The sequence below is a fragment of the Homalodisca vitripennis genome, chromosome 3 (genome assembly GCF_021130785.1).
Source record: "Homalodisca vitripennis isolate AUS2020 chromosome 3, UT_GWSS_2.1, whole genome shotgun sequence".
NCBI classification, from domain to species: domain Eukaryota; kingdom Metazoa; phylum Arthropoda; class Insecta; order Hemiptera; family Cicadellidae; genus Homalodisca; species Homalodisca vitripennis.
In genome coordinates, this window is record NC_060209.1 from 101275731 (window position 1) to 101297069 (window position 21339).

Below are 21339 nucleotides of genomic sequence, written 5' to 3' on the forward strand. Positions count from 1 at the left end.
TTCTTATTACATTGCTGCTACTCCAGTTCATTTCTTGTTATTTATAGAACTGACATGGTGTAACTGGGTTTCCGTCTGTTTTGTAGCACAAAAACAAATAATTAAAATATATTTTCCTATCTTTCAACCTGATGGCAAAGTTCTAAAAATATTTCATATATTTTTGTGCTTTAAAAAACTTCTTTATTAGCAAAAGAGTTGTTACATATTTTCAAACGATTCTAATAATTATTGTGACAATCATAAAAAACTAATGAAGCTATTAGATAATAATTCAATGAAGTTTTATTAAACATATAATCAAGCATATTACACTTAAAACATAAATTTAAACTTTAACTTCAGAAAATAACATAATCTGTGAAGATGATTTTTAAAAGAATTACAACTGTTCCCTTTAGAACACACATGTTGAAATAGATAAATATAAATAAATCAATATTATATAAAACAATATAACTATACTTCCTAAAATGTACTGCACTTTTACATCTGCTAAAGTGATTATTTATTTATTTTAAAGCAATATTTATTTAAACCTAGGGCCTATCAGTTGGTGGTTAGTTTTAGTGTATTCATATACATACAGTTCAACTAAAATAAGCAAAATTTATATTATGATGAATTTTTAAATAGTACATAACAATTTAATAAATATCTTTTTAAAATTTGCTAAAACTATCTACTAGTACAGAAAAATATGCTCCCAGTTTCTATTAATCGTCAGGAAACAATGTTATTTTCTACAGTTTCCGAATATAACCTTTTAAATCTAAATTATTCACAAACAATGCTACACTGCATATATACTGTCACCAGGTCAGTAGGATATGTTATTAAATCATAGAGTAAATTATGTGCATTTTCAGGTTGTAAACTCTAGAAGCATGCACACTATATGATATGCATGCCACAAGTATTCATCAGTTTTGTATGTACCATAAAGGAAAGCAAGTTTCTGCTAACCATGACCTCTTCATAATCATCATCATCCTCATTCTCATCGTCATCATTCTCGTCCTCATCCGGCATCTCGTCGTCATCCTCGAGCTCAGCAAGTAGTGTTGGAGCTCGACAACTCTCCAAGAAATCCTGTAGACAATTTTTACAATTTTACGACAATGCTTAAAATTATTTTTACAATTTTTTTTAACAATACATAAAAATTTGGTTTAATCAATGAGCAAATAAAATGTTGACTAAAAATTTAAGTATCATTGAATATCTAAAATATTAAAATAGTTGTTGAATAATATGTGATACTAACCAAGCTCGATAAAGATACTTTACCAATACACAAGGGATGAATCCATGTTAGGCTACGACTATATTAAGGTTAGTAGCATTATATGACATTCTGGTCAGTATTGTCTAAGTAATCCAGAAGCTCTACTTGTACTCAGATAATATAGACCAACACTTTACTTTAACTGATGATACAATAATTATTTATCTCCAGCAGCATCTTAATAAAATCCTTTATACGTGATGATAATAGTATCTCATTTTGTGATATGACATACCTAATATCTGACCAAATTCCTACACGATTTTAATACAATTGATGAATTATGTATTACAGGAAATTATAATTAAACTAAAACTAAAGACAGAATTAATGACAAATACTAACTCTTTGTTCCAATTACCCAATTTTGTTTAATTACCTAATAATAACTATGTATTATAATGATAAGTGTTTACCTCCAAGCTGACTTGTTCACTATCACTGCTAGTAGAGGTCATACTCATGGTGAGAGCTTGGCTGAGGCACTGTGGTCCCGAGCCGGCTGTGGTTGGTATACCGCAGGAACCGGTGCCAGTTGGCCCACCAGATGTCAGGCTAGGATAGCTCTGCGCTGTGCTCAGCAGGCCTCCTATAGACAGACATCAATCTCAGTCTACAATAAAATATTTTTTTAAACTTTCATTTTAATCTTTTTAATTACAAAATGTCAATAAGAGTCAGAAATTATAATCAAGAATTACTATATTAAACTGCTATACTTTTTCATTTTATACTCTGTTTCAAAAGTTATTACATACAAGATAATAAAAAAAAACTGACAGGCTAAATCAATCTTAAAAAAATCTATGAGTGCAAGTCTTAGTAACCTACTTTTTTAAACTATAACATATTTTAATTCTAGAGAAACTTTAAACAATTCATCTGTTAACCTCAAATGTACACTTCCTACTTAGTTAAACCAAATCCAATTAACATAACAGTAATAATTAATATTTCTCAGTTAACATTTGCACTTGTAATGATCCTTACTGATCTTTTGCTCAGCTAGAATGAAATCTCAGTTAGTTGTCTTCTCAGTTCGACAGGCCACAGCTAGTGGCTGGTTAGGTTCAGTAACACTACTCAGTTAGTTGTCTTCTCAGTTCGACAGGCCACAGCTAGTGGCTGGTTAGGTTCAGTAACACTACTCAGTTAGTTGTCTTCTCAGTTCGACAGGCCACAGCTAGTGGCTGGTTAGGTTCAGTAACACTACTCAGTTAGTTGTCTTCTCAGTTCGACAGGCCACAGCTAGTGGCTGGTTAGGTTCAGTAACACTACTCAGTTAGTTGTCTTCTCAGTTCGACAGGCCACAGCTAGTGGCTGGTTAGGTTCAGTAACACTACTCAGTTAGTTGTCTTCTCAGTTCGACAGGCCACAGCTAGTGGCTGGTTAGGTTCAGTAACACTACTCAGTTAGTTGTCTTCTCAGTTCGACAGGCCACAGCTAGTGGCTGGTTAGGTTCAGTAACACTACTCAGTTAGTTGTCTTCTCAGTTCGACAGGCCACAGCTAGTGGCTGGTTAGGTTCAGTAACACTACTCAGTTAGTTGTCTTCTCAGTTCGACAGGCCACAGCTAGTGGCTGGTTAGGTTCAGTAACACTACTCAGTTAGTTGTCTTCTCAGTTCGACAGGCCACAGCTAGTGGCTGGTTAGGTTCAGTAACACTACTCAGTTAGTTGTCTTCTCAGTTCGACAGGCCACAGCTAGTGGCTGGTTAGGTTCAGTAACACTACTCAGTTAGTTGTCTTCTCAGTTCGACAGGCCACAGCTAGTGGCTGGTTAGGTTCAGTAACACTACTCAGTTAGTTGTCTTCTCAGTTCGACAGGCCACAGCTAGTGGCTGGTTAGGTTCAGTAACACTACTCAGTTAGTTGTCTTCTCAGTTCGACAGGCCACAGCTAGTGGCTGGTTAGGTTCAGTAACACTACTCAGTTAGTTGTCTTCTCAGTTCGACAGGCCACAGCTAGTGGCTGGTTAGGTTCAGTAACACTACTCAGTTAGTTGTCTTCTCAGTTCGACAGGCCACAGCTAGTGGCTGGTTAGGTTCAGTAACACTACTCAGTGTTTGTCTTCTCAGTTCGACAGGCCACAGCTAGTGGCTGGTTAGGTTCAGTAACACTACTCAGTTAGTTGTCTTCTCAGTTCGACAGGCCACAGCTAGTGGCTGGTTAGGTTCAGTAACACTACTCAGTTAGTTGTCTTCTCAGTTCGACAGGCCACAGCTAGTGGCTGGTTAGGTTCAGTAACACTACTCAGTGTTTGTCTTCTCAGTTCGACAGGCCACAGCTAGTGGCTGGTTAGGTTCAGTAACACTACTCAGTTAGTTGTCTTCTCAGTTCGACAGGCCACAGCTAGTGGCTGGTTAGGTTCAGTAACACTACTCAGTTAGTTGTCTTCTCAGTTCGACAGGCCACAGCTAGTGGCTGGTTAGGTTCAGTAACACTACTCAGTTAGTTGTCTTCTCAGTTCGACAGGCCACAGCTAGTGGCTGGTTAGGTTCAGTAACACTACTCAGTTAGTTTGTCTTCTCAGTTCGACAGGCCACAGCTAGTGGCTGGTTAGGTTCAGTAACACTACTCAGTGTTTGTCTTCTCAGTTCGACAGGCCACAGCTAGTGGCTGGTTAGGTTCAGTAACACTACTCAGTTAGTTGTCTTCTCAGTTCGACAGGCCACAGCTAGTGGCTGGTTAGGTTCAGTAACACTACTCAGTTAGTTTGTCTTCTCAGTTCGACAGGCCACAGCTAGTGGCTGGTTAGGTTCAGTAACACTACTCAGTTAGTTGTCTTCTCAGTTCGACAGGCCACAGCTAGTGGCTGGTTAGGTTCAGTAACACTACTCAGTTAGTTGTCTTCTCAGTTCGACAGGCCACAGCTAGTGGCTGGTTAGGTTCAGTAACACTACTCAGTGTTTGTGTAACCATATTCATCACTTCTCGTATTTAAATAGTAGTATTTGACCTTACACCCTTTAAATTACTGGGATTTAAATACAATTTGTAAACACAATGTTCATTAGCTATAAACTTAAAACTGTTTTTCATTGGTTATTTATTATTTTCTCGTAAACGTAAGAAGTAGTATATAATTTAACTTAAAGTTTTGCCTAATTAAAAAGAATTTTTAATTGCAACATACAACTATTAAAATTAGTCTCAATATAAACAGAATTTAAACTCATTTCCATAGTTTGATGTATGGCTCCACCAAATGCACTAGAATTTAATCAAGTTATGGGATACTATATGGCAGCTACAGTGGCACAGGCCTCAGCTAAAAAAGAACTTTAAACCATATTTGCTATGGTATGTGCTGCAAATATAGAAATATTAATTTAGTTCCTTATTTGGACAGTAAATCTTGGGTCTAGCACCCACCCATAATAGCCCACTAGCTGAGAGGACATCACATAATTTCCTTATAGGTACTAAAAGTTAATAAACTTTACCTGGAAAGTTGGAGGAAAGAGCCAGTCGTACCAGGCTGGTGACACTGCTAGGAGCCCTAGGGAACAATGTACTGCCAGGAGAGGGGGTTGAGGAAGTGTTGGTAGAGGGGGAGGGATTGTTGCCCCCTGTGCCACCACTGTTACCTCCTCCACTACCTCCACCACTGGTCCGTCGTCTTGCCATCGCTGCAAACGTCTCCAACAGCCCAGCTGGGTTGGACTGCTCCATTGTTGTTGAATTGGTGGCCGATGTAAGGTTAGGTACACTAACACTCATTGATGATGGTCCTCTGCTGGCATTATCCTTCTGTTCTTTGTTTTCCCTCTCTCTCTCCTTCTTGCCTGAATAAATACAGATGCATCAAGTAAAATCAATTTAACCAAAACTACAAAAGTAATAATTAAAATAGAATAAATAGCTAGTTTTGTTTAATCTGCTTTCTATATATGATAGATAAAAAATACATTTTCTAGTACAACTATTCAAACCGAATTCAGACTGAATTATCCCATAACAAATTCTAATGATACATTATTACATGCTATAAATAGTTATGACTATAGTAACATGAATATCACAGTCGGTCACCTTCTCTGGTGTGTGTTGTATGTGTTGTTCAGTGCACCTGTTATGTGCCTAAGCTTAACTACTCTGGATACTGCAGTATTATGTACTTGAGATTTTAAAAAATATATAATTTGTGTCAACTTGGACTTTGTAAAGCATATCACATTGATTACTTCATACTTTTAAGTACTTTTAAGCCGAAATAAAATTTATTAAGCATTTGGACTGCAGCAACTTTTCATTTGTAAAGCAGTATTAAAAAAAAACAAATATAATTATGAAAAAGGAAAAGAAAATACTGAAATAGATAATTATTTTAGTATTTCCATTAGTTTACAAAATAACACTTTTCTCATAAACTATTACATTTTGGTAAAAAACTTGACAGTCTTTCAGAGTTAAAAACTTACAGTTCTAAGAAGTGTTTTGGGACCCTCAGGTCAGAGAGTGAAGGAGTTTTTATAAGTACCCGTCAAATAACTAAAATTTCTCTGCAACATGCTTTGGATATTTGATTGAATAGCTCCAATAGTGAATGCTTAGTTAGCTGCCATCTGTATATTTTAAGATCCACATGTAACACGAGGCTGAAATTGAAAACTGTATTATAAATAGGAACTCATTCCAAATCCACAAATACTTCACTTTATAAACTTAGATTCAATATCTGAATGCTAATTTATTGTCACAATGCAATATGTATTGTTAACAATTAAATAGCACTGGGACACTAAATTTTAAGTTTCTGAAGGGAAATCTCTATAAATTTCAGATAAATACATATATAAAATCAAATTTAAAACTTTATTCCTATGTTAAAAGTAGGCCTCAGATGGGTGGCGGGCAACTAGCTAGCGTGCCCTCTTTAAGAGTTAAAGTTAAATCATTTGATTTATTTATTATCTTCTATTATTACTGTAATTTCTTGTTGCAATATTTGCTACAATGATTTGCTAACATATGTAGGAAGGCATACCTGATTGTGTATTGTTGATTTATTTATTATCTTCTATTATTACTGTAATTTCTTGTTGCAATATTTGCTACAATGATTTGCTAACATATGTAGGAAGGCATACCTGATTGTGTATTGTTGACTAGCAGACAGTTGGCTACCAGTTCACCGGACAAGTAGCTGTTAGTGTTGTTGCGCAGCAAGTCAGCGCCTTCCCTCATCTTGTCTAGAACTTCCACAGCCTCTGATGTGAGCAGAGAATGCTCCTCTGAGCCCATCAGCTGCAATATTTCACATTAAACTGATATTACAAAATATATTATTGTAGTGATTTAAAATATCTTAATTCATCTTGTAGTTTAACATGGCTCATTTACTAGATGAAAACTCAAAAACAAAATATTTCACAAGGATAGCTGACGAGGTATGTAACCATAACTAGCCAAAAATATAGTACAACATTGTTTATCCAGATCTCGTTTGGTGGAGAGACTCCATTATCTGTTGCATTTCCAGTGTAATTTGTTTTCGTGTTCACACGTTCCGAGTTCAGAATAATCCGTACAGTATTATAATAAATTAACAATGCTGTAATACAGTAAACTCCCCCTTATGTGAGTCCTGATGAATCGAGGCTCTGGGATAACCGAGGCCTTTGAAGATAAAAATGTTTTTTATAGACCATGCAGTAGCAGTACAATAATAAGATAATGCATGTGACTAGCGTCTATATCAATCTGTGATGCATGTACTCTGGTTGTTGCTAGGTCTAGTAGTGAATATTTAGAACACGCATCCTCTTGGTGACGTAACAGTTGCTGATTTATGATAGGTCACCCGACATTTGTTTGAAGGCTCTACTGAACATACCTATAGGAATGAACTTTCACTGAGTGACAATGCAACGTTGCAATATTTCTGGACCGCCACAGACGTTTCTACTGATAAGTCAGTCTCACAAGTTATTTGGAAATGTTCGTTTCATTTGGTATTTTTGAAATAGGAACATTTAAACCGAGACCTCTACTGATTGGAAATGCCCACAAACCCTGAGTCTTTAAATACATCAATGATAACTGTTTGCCCACCATGTGCCAAAACCAAAAAAGTGCTTGGATAAACAGCCAGATTTTTAAGTAATAATTTTTAAAGAGTTTGCTCCTGTTGACTCTGCATTTTTTTCTCTGAAAAGCAATATTATTGATGGACAACTTCACACCACAATGAGGGCGAGCTTTGAAGGTGTGATATTAAAGCCATGTTTTACCCCCTAATGTGATCTCACTAATAGATCAATCAATTCTTGAGACCATGAAAAACAAAACTACAGAAGTGGACTTCTCCAGACGTTTATTTCACGTCTAGAAAAAACCTCTGAAAAAAACAACAATCATAGATGCAGCTCTTTTGGATCATATCGGATTGGGACGAAGTTAACGATTCGACACTTCAAAACTCATAGAGAAAACTTTTTAAACATAACTTTTGGCAAAGCATAAAGAAAATGTATCAGCAGAGGATAATGAAAGTTTATCTGAATTAGTGCAACTATTTAATCAGCTTCCTTGTGATCAGAAGATGAAAAATGAAGATATCCGTGTGTGGTGCAATAAAGATGTTCAAATGAAACTTAGTGACGACGAAATTGTGCACAATCCACAAGAACCTGAGACAGTCACGATATTACACCTAGAGTGTCTCATTCTGATGGACTGAAGTTGATCGACACTGCCACTGCCTACATCGAACAGCTAAAGGAGTCCACGCCGCTTGACCTCATAACACTGCAGCGGTCGTAGCAACCAAAAGGGGTAAGAGGTTAACGCAAAAACCAATCAAAGATTTTCTAACAACTTACAAAGATTTTTTTTCATTTTCCATATTACTGTACTTTATATCATAACTGTTTGTAATTAACTGTAAATACGAATTTGGCACATATATAACACTGTCTTTAGAACTTAACATGTTTGTTGTCATTCATAACCAAATTGAACATTGTCTCCGGATTATCCGAATTTTTCCTTATCCGAGGTAGTCTCAGTCCCATTTACCTCGGATAAGTGGGATTTTACTGTATACCTACAAGTGGTTTAAAGTGCAAATTTAGACAATGTAAATAATTGGCTTTATACGAACAATAGCATTGTCTACCTTCTTCTTCTGCAGTAATACAGGAGAGTAAAACAATTCTGATAATGAAGAACTGGTTCATGGAAGATGGCTTGACCTACTTTTATGCCATGGCGTAACTAGACTGGCCGATGATTTATTTGGGCATTAGTACAACACATCATATATGGATAAATAGCCTCTAAACATCTGCTTCATCGTACTTTCCGAAAGCAGTGTAAAAAAAGAGACTAATTACTAAACAGTACACAATATATTTTTTGTTCTTTCTGAACAATACATCTCTGTAAAATGAAATAAGACATTGGCTCTCTTTTACCATTATATTTGTAACAAGTATAAAATCCTTATTAGCTGTAAAAATCTTTGTTTATCCAAATCACCTCTGTTCCCAATAAATTTACTGTAATATGTAAGAAAACATCTGGTACCTTGTTTGCCCTATACAGGGGTTTACTGGAGGAGCCAAGAGGATTCTTGCTAGGTTCTGCAGCAGTAGGCTTGTTGTCTTCACTGCGCTGTATGTGATTATTGGCTTGAGTATTACCTACAAACAATATCACACTCATCACTATATAGTAAATATTTGAGCAAAATAGTTTTAACAACAGTAGTTTGGATAAAACCATAAAGAAAAAAATCATATGTTAACTTAATTAAATTTAAAACACACAAACCAATACTTAAAACCTTTATTTTTGTTAGGAGACCTTTCGATAGAAAGGCTATCTTCATCAGACACTTCACAAAAGATGAAGATAGTCTTGCTATCGAAAGGCCTCACAAAAATAAAAGTTTTAAGTATTGGTTTGTGTGTTTTAAATGTAATTGAGTTAATAATAGCCAATACAAGCTTCATCTTAAACATATAATATGTTAATAGAACATTCTGTTTAGTTACACAAATGCTGCTTTATTTTCCTACATAAGTACTAACGGACTAAAGTTACACAATATAAGTTAACACAAATAACAAATTATTTTATATTATGTTATCAACCCCTCAGGGTTACCTTTATATTAGTATTAAAAATAGGCAAATAAAAAACCTTTTTAAAAACATTTATTTGGCATAGGCTACAATGTTTCTGGCATTAAGCCATCCATCTTTAGTATACACTGTATGTTAAGAAAGTAAAGAGATAGGACGTAATTAAAAAATGCAGCAGTATCAAAATCATCCTTCCACTTTCACTGTATATGACAATTTTGATCGAATTTAAGATAGGTACTGAGTACACAAGGAGGTCAATTAAATATTCATGTAATTGCATTTCAACTTATAATTTCAAATGGGAGTGTTCACAGGATTCATTATCTGTATATTCAATTAAAAAAAAGTTATTATACTGTCATTTACAGTGGAAGTGAAAGAAAGGCACTTCAAATCTTATCCAAATGCATTTTACAACTTTCTCAGAAACGTTATGCCACTTACATACAGCCATGTTTTCATGTATTATCTTACATTCTCTCTTAAGTACATCAATGAATTATTTTTTTAATTAGAATTTTGTGAACAACTACCTAGAACCTTTATCAGTAGTTATTACCACAAGATGGGAAATCTCCTTTTCAGCGATTTCCTATTTGAATATAGGTTTCAGTAAAGGGAACTGTTTGACTCTACCTCACAAATGTTAACTTTGATTTTTTTTTTGCCTTACCTCTTACTTTGGAGATAATTACAAGGATATTTCCTGTTAAGAAAAAGCTAGTGCTGTTAATCCTTGAATGGATGACTCTTAACCTGTTGAAGAGTGATGCAAAATGTCCCAAAGGAGGACCTTTGTCACATGATTTTTGTTCCCAAATAAGAATGTTCATCATATGATGTAATTTCACATTATATTAAAATTCCGTAATTTAAACAATGCAGTATAATCTAATTGAAATTAATTCTGAAAATATTATTACTGCAATTAAATAAACATTAAGCATTGATGTGGTGTTACTAGAAGCCCATTTAGCCGCTAAAAATTACACAGTTGTGACTGACTCACGACCCATCAGTGGAGCCAAGGATCTGCCTCACCTGTCCATTCGCTATATTCTCCACCCACGAGTTCAAGTTATAAGAGGAAATTCCAAAGATACGTATGCATAAACACAATCCAGGCTCCATCACGACAAAAGGTTACTTCTCAAGAGTGTTCTGTATGTGAGCGTCTTTATGAATTATTCCTTTTCTTAAAAAATTCCATACACTACAAAACTTTTAAGAACAACGTGTAATAATAATAAATAAACATGTAAATAATAACAACAATTGTTCAAACTTAAATTTACCCCTACTAGTAGCATTTCATTATAAATATGTTTATTTATTTAGTTAATTTATAAATAATTCAACATTTTTACAAGAAAAATTCCAATTTTTCCACATAATTCTTATGAGTTTATTTTTGGTAATATGACTTACTGCAGTGTGTATACTACCTACTTTAATCAGTTGAATTCAGTTTATAAGTGTCTATACTGTACCAGTGTTTAGCCTCTGGGTCTCCTCCAGAGCGAGAGTCTCCACGATGGTGGCCAGATCACTGGCATTGGTGTGAGAGTCTCGCAGTGTGTGTACCACTACTGATAGCTCATTGGCTGGAGTGGAGCAGCACTGGCTCTCATTGGTAACAGCCACAATGGCCTCGGCACGTGCCACAGACAGCACACTCTCTGCCAGTGCCTGTGCAGCTTGCTGCAACATAATATACATATTAATTGATCATTTCTCCACTTTAAACACAGACCATCATCATGTACTATAATATTCACGTTAAAAGTTAGACACTTGATAAATAGTTTTATATGAACATGGGAATGACAATGGTATATGAAATAGTGATATTATAATATTCCAAATTTCTAATACGAATAGGATAGATCACTATTAAGTGTTTCTATAAACACATATTTCAAAATGCTTTGTTTTCAGTCTGTATGGCTGTTTGTGGTTTTATGTAAAAACTAGTAACAAAAGTTCATTAGCTACCAAGGAATCAAGAATAACCAATTCCTCAAGAAGTATCAAGATGTTCATGTACCAAGTATAGAAATCGAGCAATCGTCAATAATAATACTTATTTACAACTGTATCTCCATACCTTAGCAGCCAGATTATCAGCAGACGCTGCCTGGTCAGTGCTGGCGACAGAACTACGACTTTGGTTTTCCGTAGCATCAGGCAGACTGGGTGTGGAGCTCGATTTCCGGCTGGTTAGAACACTGCCACCTCCACTTTTGCTTTCGTTGCTCGTGTTGAAGTTCTTGCACCATTTACCTGCACGCCATAACCATAAAATGTCTATATAAAACAACTATACCATCTTTAATTTGAAACTAGCAGTTGTATAAAAAAGAAACACTGACTATTTTATGTAACTTTTTTTGTAAATACTCTCAATTTTAATTAAAACTATATTTATTTGCCTAATCAATCATCGAACTATATATTCTGATATACTCTTCTTAACTAGAAAAGTAGTCAGTGCTATGAATATTTTCATCTCCCTTACAGTATTATCACTTTTATGCTCATTTTCTTAACTGTTTCCCTTATCTAAAGTTTGAAATATAAATACTGAGGAGTACTCTTTTGTAACCTCTCCTCATCAATTCACTCATCCAAGCAATAATCTAACTATTATCTTCTGATAAGGTCAATGGCACTTAGTATTACAGCTATTTAGTGATATCGGATATGAAATTGTACCATGTATTTATCCCTGAAATTATATACATACTCCGTTAATGTAAAAAAATTGTACAGTGAAGTTGGTAGGTCTAAGTTTTGAGTCAGTAATCTAAAGTACAATACAATTCATTTTATCACAAAAATTACATAAATATTCTAAAGTACTGTTGCGCTTGCCCAGAGTTTCAAAGCTAGCATTGCTGCGGAAACTGTAAAAACAATGCATGTATAGATAATGGAGAAAAGATCAATATTTATATTTTTGGCATATGTATATGCTGCTAATTTGTGTAACTTTATTTGACAACCAAACATATTTTTCTGCTACTTCCAGCAAGGGGGGGGGGAAAGGGGGCGACAAGCCGTTACCTGTCGGGGTGGCAGGTTTGGCGCCAGTGGCACTCGGCTCTGCGTCTGACGCTAATTTCAAATCGTATTTCCCCTCAGCACCCATACGATACGAATTGGACCCTCCGTGATCCCACGTTACGTCAATCCAACCTAGAAACCATCATCACTTAAACGCCACTTCACAGGGAGCATACTAGCTACTTCATGCAGGCAGGCTACCGGACTTTGTGCTATTTACATATGATAGGCTCATACGAAAACAATCTTAAATATTCCTCCGTTTTTCCTCCCTGGTACTAAAAGTTCATTACTTTAATTTGATGTTGGTTAAAAATGCTAATATGCAGAATTAATATTAAAGCTTTGCCGTATTTATGGAGCTAACGTTTGGTAGTCTTTATCAATTAAACTTTATAAATATTTTTTTTTATATCTTCACGAAACATCTAAGCACTTAATTAATTTTTTAGTACTCCGTTTTCAGTCAGTTTTATTGTTTCACTGATTTTATTGTTCTTACTAGGATTTTTCTAACTTTATAATTATATTTTAGGTATTCTGAATATAGGACATTAAGTATATAGGACAATTTTTTTACCTTTAATGTGCAAATCTATAATTTATGATGCAATAGATTTATTTGTAAATGGTGAAATTTTTAAATTTAAAATTAAAGTGTATATTGATCACTATTGGTATGTTTATTTCAGTAAATCTTCCTCTACGTATGTATATATAAAACATGTGTTTTTGGCATTTGGGTTTATTTTATGTGTATTATTTATAATATCTACAACATTAAAATTATTCTTTTTTTTTAAATAATTCCAGTCTTTTACGCTTATTTAAAAATGAATTGGAAAGCACAGTGTGCCGTTTCTACAAGTAACGGAGGTGAACACAGAACGCAAGCGGGTTACGACACAAGCATGCAGGGTGCGAGAGGAGATACAACTGATCACGACCACTTGTCTATGGCTATCTACACACAAACTTTTAGTAGGCAATGTCTAGTTGGTGGACCAGTTAGTGCCAAACAAGAGGGTCAACAAAAAACATGAAGCGGAAACCAAGTGCCACTGCCAAAATCCCAAATGCAATTTCAACTGTGAAAGCAAAACAATTTTACATGCTAACTGATGGGAAAATTACAAAACTAATCACTTAAATAAAACATTACAAAATTAATCACTTAAATAAATCTAACTGTCAAACTTTAAAACAGAAAAATTGTATTAAACTTAGTGAAAATACTAAAAACTAAATAATAATTCCTATAACTATAATACAATAATGCAATATATTTTGAGTAATGGTTTTATAAGAATACATTTGAAGTACTGCTCAACTTGATAACTTTGCAAAAAATCTCTTTATTAACATGTTAAATGACAAGGACTTTATTTCTAAAGATATTTTTGTGTATTTCTTTTGTAACCTAGATAACATATCTAACAAAAATTTTCCAAAAGGTAATGGCCTAATATTGTTAGTCTGTTTGAACAAACATTTGTAATTTTAAAAGATTTGGTACTCTAAAATACATTCTGGTTGGCCATTTTAAAACACTCAAAGTATCTTGAAGTAACGTTTTTTAGTGTTTAGATTATTATTTCTGTGCATACTCAATTCATGGTTATTGACATGACCAGTATTCTTGGAGTGTTATTTCATTCTGTATGTATAACACATGTATACAAATGTGCTCTACATTTGGTGCCAAATTTCCAGCTATCAGTAATCTCGGAGCAAAAAACTAACAAATTAATTACTGTGGTTTTGATGATTGTTCATACAAGTTATTTCTTCATTGTTAGTTGTACTCTTGTACTATAACGGAATATATATGTACAACTATTAAGTATGTGGATGATATTTTGAAGCAAATTCATAACAATACATATGCATTGTTTTAAGTGAACAAATTTCCTGATAGACATACTGAAAAAGATAATAGTGAAATGAGGAAAATGTAAAAGTTTTATAAATAAATCATAGGTAAATTACTATGTTTTGTACATATAACAATTATTACCCAATTATACATAGCTAAATAGGTCATACTATGGTAAAATTATTAATTTTTTCTGCAGAACAGTTTAAAAATCATACCTTTACTTGAATTTTCTGAGTTTAGTATAATAATAAAAAACAATATTACAATAGGAACTAACAATATTATATTTCTTACATTGTTTTCAGTTTAGCGTTTTTTTTTTTCAAATACAACATTTTATTGGCATTGGCTGAAAAATAAAGGTTTTATTAAAAATGTAACATTACTACAGGCACTGGTGACTGATCACTACAATTGGCGCACACTGTCAGCTGTACTAAAAATAGACATATTATATTTTACTGCCAACATAAATTTTGAAATACATATGTGAGGGTCACAGCATAAGCCTCCATTCAGCAAATGTTTTTGTTGGTTGTACTCGTATTTTCGTTATTACAAGAATATTACTTGTTTTATCAATATATAAATAAATTGTGTTTTACTAATAAAAACATGTAATTTAGTGTTAAAAATTTGTCATCACTGTTGTACTTGCTCTTTTCAGATAATACAAAAGCTTACATTAACAATGTTTTAAAACTTTTAAAACTTCAATGAGCCGCCATTTAGGTAAGGGTCATCAACCTTCTTAAGATAGGGCTGTGTCATTGTGTTCTACTAATAAAAACTTTTAATTTGATGTACTACTCAACCTAAGCTCTCATTAAAACTTTTCCTCTGACTTCTTGCAGACTGTTCCCCCTGGGAAAATAGTGATCCATTGAGTATGTGTTAAAAATAGTTTTTCATGTGCACTAACAAGTTTTGATGTACTAATAAAATGTAAAGTTTTGTAACTCTATTTTTCATGGTTAAAGTATTATTAATCCACCCCGAAACTTAACATCCTCTATATTGCACCTATTGTAAATACAGGTACATTTTTACACAATATTTTATTATTTTGTTCCTTGTTATATTTCTAGGAATAATTGTACATTAACTATTGTTTTAGGGTTTTGAATACAGTTATTGTTATTGAATTGTTGTCTCTACTTCCAGAACATGAAAAATCTACATCTTTATAACTGCACAAATTATATAAAACAAAACATGATTTTGAAAACAGTGTTACAAATTATATATTTTTGAAAGCGTAATTAAATTTAGAACAATATATGTATATGTTTTGTTTTTTTTTTAATTCTTGTAAAAAATTACCCAGGCTACAGAATATATACATGTAAACAATGTATATTTCTGTGTTTTGCTCTGAACAATTTAACATATATTACGTTAAATTTGGAACATTTGTTGAGGTTAAAATAAAATGTTTATACTATGTCAATCTAATGTGACAACTAACATATTAAAACAACAAGGCAACAAAAAAATAAACTCTTTAATTCTGCCTCAAAAAAGACACTTTACACAATGATTAGTCATTTAACGTTACTACAGCGGTTATTAAGAGTTCAATTTGTCCATAATAAACTAAACAGGTTGAAAAATATTTTAATACATGGGAGAAGTTTGTTAGGATGTCAACAAAACTTTTTTAAATCTTCAGCTTTTGAAGAACACTATTAAACAACATATTACAAATTATTTAAAGATATTTGCAATATAATAAATGTAATTTGCTACAAAAATTTATGAAATAATTTTTACTTAAAAATAAAATATTACATAAATATAATATTTGAATAAGTTTGTGATCATGTCAGTAGTTAAATAAAACATGAGCTTTATCTTTGCAGACTCGGTAAAGAGCACTAAATTCTACATGTACAAACTGCGGACAAGAAAGACTTCCTGAGATCCTTGGGGGTTTCAGATTTGGTCATCAGTACATGATGGGAGCACTGAAGACCCCCATATATCTAAATACATAGCCAATTTGATTTCTTATTCTATTGTTTCCTTTTGCATAAAAGTGTAGGCTATCAGACATTTTTAAATAACATTTAATTTTAGACTAATTTTCAAACATGAAGTTTAATTATTTTCATAAAAACTTATTATATGAATGCTAAAAAGTACTGTATTGATTATTGATAGAGAAATATATATTTATAGAATATTTTTTTATTTGTAAAAAATTACATGCTTTCAAATGAAAGTATTTAGTCCACAGCTCTATTATTTTGTGTATCATTTTGAGTTGATGACTGTAAATCCATCAAGCGACATTTTCAAGAGATGAGTGACATCATAATATGATGCACAAAGACTAGAATCAACAGACCCTGTCATGAATTCTCTATCAATACTCAATTTTACTATTATATGAGATCAAATTATTCTAGAAACAAAAACTAAATTGAGAGAGACAAGTATACTTAAATTAACTTTGATATTAAAAACTTCAAACTAATAGTTTAAGCCTCAAAATTAATATTAATTAACCTTTCAAAGAAACATGTATTAAAAAATGTAACACCTATAAAGGAATTAAACTAAAAAATAATAAAATACCTTAAATCAGTCTTTTGATTTTTTTTATTTGATACTAGAAACTAAAACTAAACCTCTCTATCAATAACATCAATTTTTTACAAATTATATTATAAAATGAAATTAAAACTAAAAACATATTTAGGGCAGATGACCATTAGTACAGTAAGTAAAACAGTTGAAAGTGATAAAATTAACTTTATTAACATAAAGAAAAACAGGTTAAGAAATGATGATATTATAACAGGTGAAATAGGTGTTATTATTGTACAGTAACAATAATAAAAATCTTAGATCTATAAGAGTGAGTTGTTCTCCAGTGATGAGAGACGCTGTAAACACAAAACAATCTGCATTACCTGAGTGAGTGTGTTATCTCCTACACTGGATGGCTTGAATGTTACAAAGGTCGTCAATCACTGAAGATGCCTATATCTCGTAAGTTCAATATTAACATGAATAAGATCATCTTTTCATTAAGCTCGATCACTTGACATGTTAATCTTTTATTTCATACCACAAAAGTTTTTATTTCTACATCAGTTCAATGAATTTGATACGTCAGCTACTAAAGAAAGTCACCACTAGCTTCTCCAAGGTGCCTACATGGTTATTCTATGGGGAACATAAAGATGACCATTGCATTGAAGATGGAAGAGCGATGGGGGTGAGACAATCTGAACATTACCAGGAATAGGTAGAGCATCCAGCCTTTTATTTATTTTCTCTACTATTATATCCCCTTTTACATTTGTTTAACTTTTAATGTTAAAATTTTTTATATAAATAAAATGATTTCTTATGTCATGACTTTTGTTTACTAAAAGTGCAAAAATTAAAACTATATTTAAAACATATACATCCTTGGAATATACTAACTTTAACAAAACCATTTTTTGCTGTTTCAATAATGATGCACTTCATTTTCCAGCTGAATGTCTTATTATTATCTGGATATTCATTTAGAGGAATTCCAAAACCACCTAGAATTACTTCAACCTGTTGTTTGGTCTATTGACAGTTTTCAAAAATTATTTAGAATCATGCTCGGAATAAACACGTTTCTAGTTTCTAATTAAATTTAGTTCAACCACACTCTTTGAACATAATCATATTTTCTACATTGCTACATACACAAGCGGTTGCTGAAAACAGCATATCAGCTCTCATTCCCCTCCATCTCTCTTCACCTCCATCATCCTCTCTCACACTTTAAACCTCCACTCTGTCTCCCTTCTTTGAAGGAAGGATTAAATTGTACACCTAACTCTTGTACTTGTACTGCATTTGTAACGATCCCAGGTAATGTAACAATTAGATAAATAAAATAAATACTAGCAGAATAACTACTGAAAAGTATATGACAGTTAATTACTAAAAAAATTGTACACCTTCCTAATGAACGAGGACCAAGTGATATGATCACTCTATGTTTTATTTGTAGTGGATAGGAAAATCAGCAAGCTTATCTTGAAAACTTCCCCAATTCCCAAACTCTCTTCAGTACTGGTTGGTAAGATTGTATTATAATCAAAAATTTCTAAATACGAGTTTCCTATGTGTTTTTATGTTGCTTTTAGATCAGTGGACCCTACAAAAGTTTTCAAAGTAAATCTACTGATTGTCCTATCCACTAGAAATAATCCTGACAATTTTATGTTCAAAATTCCATGAGACATCCTATTCATGCCTTTGTTATTTAATCCAAAATATACCTTCTATTAATGATATTGGTGTTGCTGGCTATGCTCAAATTCTTGAAACTTTTTATATCTTCTTTAACATATTGCTATCTCTAATATGCTATGGTTTCAAGACTCACCATTGTGCAGTTCACCAGTGACTGTGCCCTCTCCCTGTGGTGTACCATCCTGATCTCGCCACTTCCAATCAAGCCCACGCACCACTCTTGTGCCTACGACTAGGTGCTTTAACACATGTGTGCGTATTTGTCTCCGCTGCCGCCTCAGGTTCGCCTCTGCCTCTTTTGCTGCTTTTCCTACAACCATGGTACTACATTTCAACACAGACAGACACTACATAACTTTACATATGTACCATTATTATAAAAGAGGAATGTTTACATTGTTCATGTTATGTTACAGTAAAATTAAAGCTTGTTTAGATAAGATGTAGTGGGGGAATATTTCATCTAAATAAAAAGTTCATTATTTATTTAGATGCCTGAGATTCTTCATAACTTTTATTCAAGAAACATTTTGTCGCATTAACAGCTGAATTTTTTGTTGACTCTCATTAACCCTTTGAGTGCCACACGAAGTGGTGGAGGTCATGCAGCCAGTGCCAAGTGCCAATCGTTTGTGACAGGCCATTCCCTTCAGTGCCAAGCTCTATTTTTATGTTACTGTAGTATTTTACTAAAAAATTAACGCCTTCCTTAAAGATTAACAAAATGGGACACTTTTCGCTTTATTATTTAGGGCAAGATACAGGCTACAAATTGGTATATATATATATATATATATATTGACCAAAAATTAAAAAACAATATTAATATACACATTTACACATTTATTAAAAACACATTTTTTTGCTTAAGATACAAAAAGTATTTATTTATTTTTGTTTATGTGCCAATTTTATGTTCCCCATGTTAGTTGGAATACATGTACCAAGTTTCATAAAAATACATTTATATATAACTGAGTTTTGAATTTTTTTATATATTGCTGCAAAATGCTGAAAACCTGCCCCAACATGCACGCTTACTCTTGTTCATGTAAAATATATTTTACTAGTTTTAAGAAATTAAATAAAGGTAGATTATACAACTGTTATTTATTTATTAATAACATACTTAAATTAATTACTTGGGGCTTATTTCATTAGGCCTATTATACTAAATCCTTCAGATGAAATAACTGAGTGAGTGTTTTTATCATAAGAATGAATTAATGTATTTTAATGTATTTTCGCAGTCAGATTCTGTTATATGCCCCAAACGCTTAAACTTTTTCAATGAACTTAGAACGTTATAAAACGATGTAGTTGAGTAATTTCATCAATCAACAAGCATTTCCAGGTATTGCGATCGGTATTGTTGTCGCTGTTATTTTATCTTTCTCAAGAATCCCGATTACGGCAGGCCGCGCGGCACCAAATGTATTGGCTAGTAACCAATATCGACCTGCTCTCTTACATAAGTTTTAACAATTTATTCTTCGCCATTTCAAAAGTAAAGCTTTTGCGTTTGTAGACGTTATCCGCGTTTAAAGCATCGGGAGTTCCGCGCCTATAGGCGTTAGCCGCGTAGGAAGGGTTAAGGTAATGTTACCATACTAAATGTTGGTTAATTAATTAAAGTATACTATCTAATATAATATATACTGGTATATTTATATAATGAAGTAGGCTGTATTATGAGGTGAATATAATTTACCCTGACGTCACTTTGTTCCAAACTTTTAAACTCTAGAAGGAATCATTGAGTTTAATTTTATTTAGCCTACTGATTTTGAATGATAAAGATACATTTAATATAACAGAGGTGCATCACATCACTATTATGTAGCAAATAACTTTTAAATCAAAATCATTTCCTTTTTCAGTTTTATAACACTATACAAATTGTTGTATTATTATTTTAAAACTTAAATTGTAGAAAAGAATATGTAAATGATACTCATTCATAAATTTGTTTTAGTTCATTAAAATTATTCCACTATTTAACTGTTAGCATATTTATTTATTTATTTATTTATAATTTTATGGCCTACATGGACCACTTTAGTTACTTTATATTTTCTAGTCTTTCTTCTTTTATCCACCCAATATTTCTTCATCCTTTCCGAGCGCAATTTCCTTTCCTCCTCCGGAACCACTCTTCCTATTCGTTGTTTGTTTCTTTTCAGCTGTAGTGTAGAGTATTTGTCATTCAATATCTTCAATGTGTTTGTCTTGTGTTTTAAATCCTCTACTGTAATTTGTAACTCTCTCATATCTTCTTTTAATTCTGTGATCCATTTAATGTCACTTTTACTATACCACAGTTTTTCTACTATTTTCCTGCTAATTCTATTTTCAGGTGTTCTTAACAAATGCCCCAGGAATGATATTCGTTTCTTTTTAATTATACTTGTAATGGGTTCTATATTTTTGTAGACTGTTTCATTGGAAGCTAGTCTCCAAACTCCGTCTACTTGATAGTTTTTGTTTAAGCAAGTTCTGACTATTCTTCTCTCCATCTTAAGAACCTTATCTATTGCAATAGTATTTGTTGTTTTAAATATTGTTTCACTTGCGTATGTAATTTGTGGCAGAGCAACTGTTTTGTAGTGTCTTAATTTTGTATTTATTGAAAGACATTTTTTATTATACGTACGTATTCTTAGTAGCATGTTTAATCTTAGTTAGTTTGTCTATTTTACTTTGCCAAGATGGTTTTTCATTCAGGTTATAAGTGATTACTTCTCCTAAGTATTTAAATTTCTG

At 32.8% G+C, this 21339-nt stretch overlaps 1 protein-coding gene across 8 annotated transcripts in view; it reads right to left on the bottom strand.

Moving 5' to 3' along the window:
* The window catches only part of LOC124357253 (E3 ubiquitin-protein ligase HECTD1), a 138619-nt gene that overhangs the window by 16270 nt on the left and 101010 nt on the right, over positions 1-21339 (bottom strand). For 6 of the 8 annotated variants that reach the window (XM_046808817.1, XM_046808819.1, XM_046808814.1 and 3 more), the window contains 9 exons: positions 18710-18886; positions 12450-12581; positions 11491-11666; positions 10874-11084; positions 8821-8936; positions 6381-6537; positions 4734-5075; positions 1705-1877; positions 940-1092 (listed from right to left, as the gene is read on the bottom strand). In XM_046808817.1, coding sequence (XP_046664773.1) covers positions 940-1092; positions 1705-1877; positions 4734-5075; positions 6381-6537; positions 8821-8936; positions 10874-11084; positions 11491-11666; positions 12450-12581; positions 18710-18886 — 1637 coding nt within the window. The remainder of the gene's footprint in view (positions 1-939; positions 1093-1704; positions 1878-4733; positions 5076-6380; positions 6538-8820; positions 8937-10873; positions 11085-11490; positions 11667-12449; positions 12582-18709; positions 18887-21339) is intronic. The other 2 variants (XM_046808818.1, XM_046808821.1) reach the window with 2 other exon arrangements.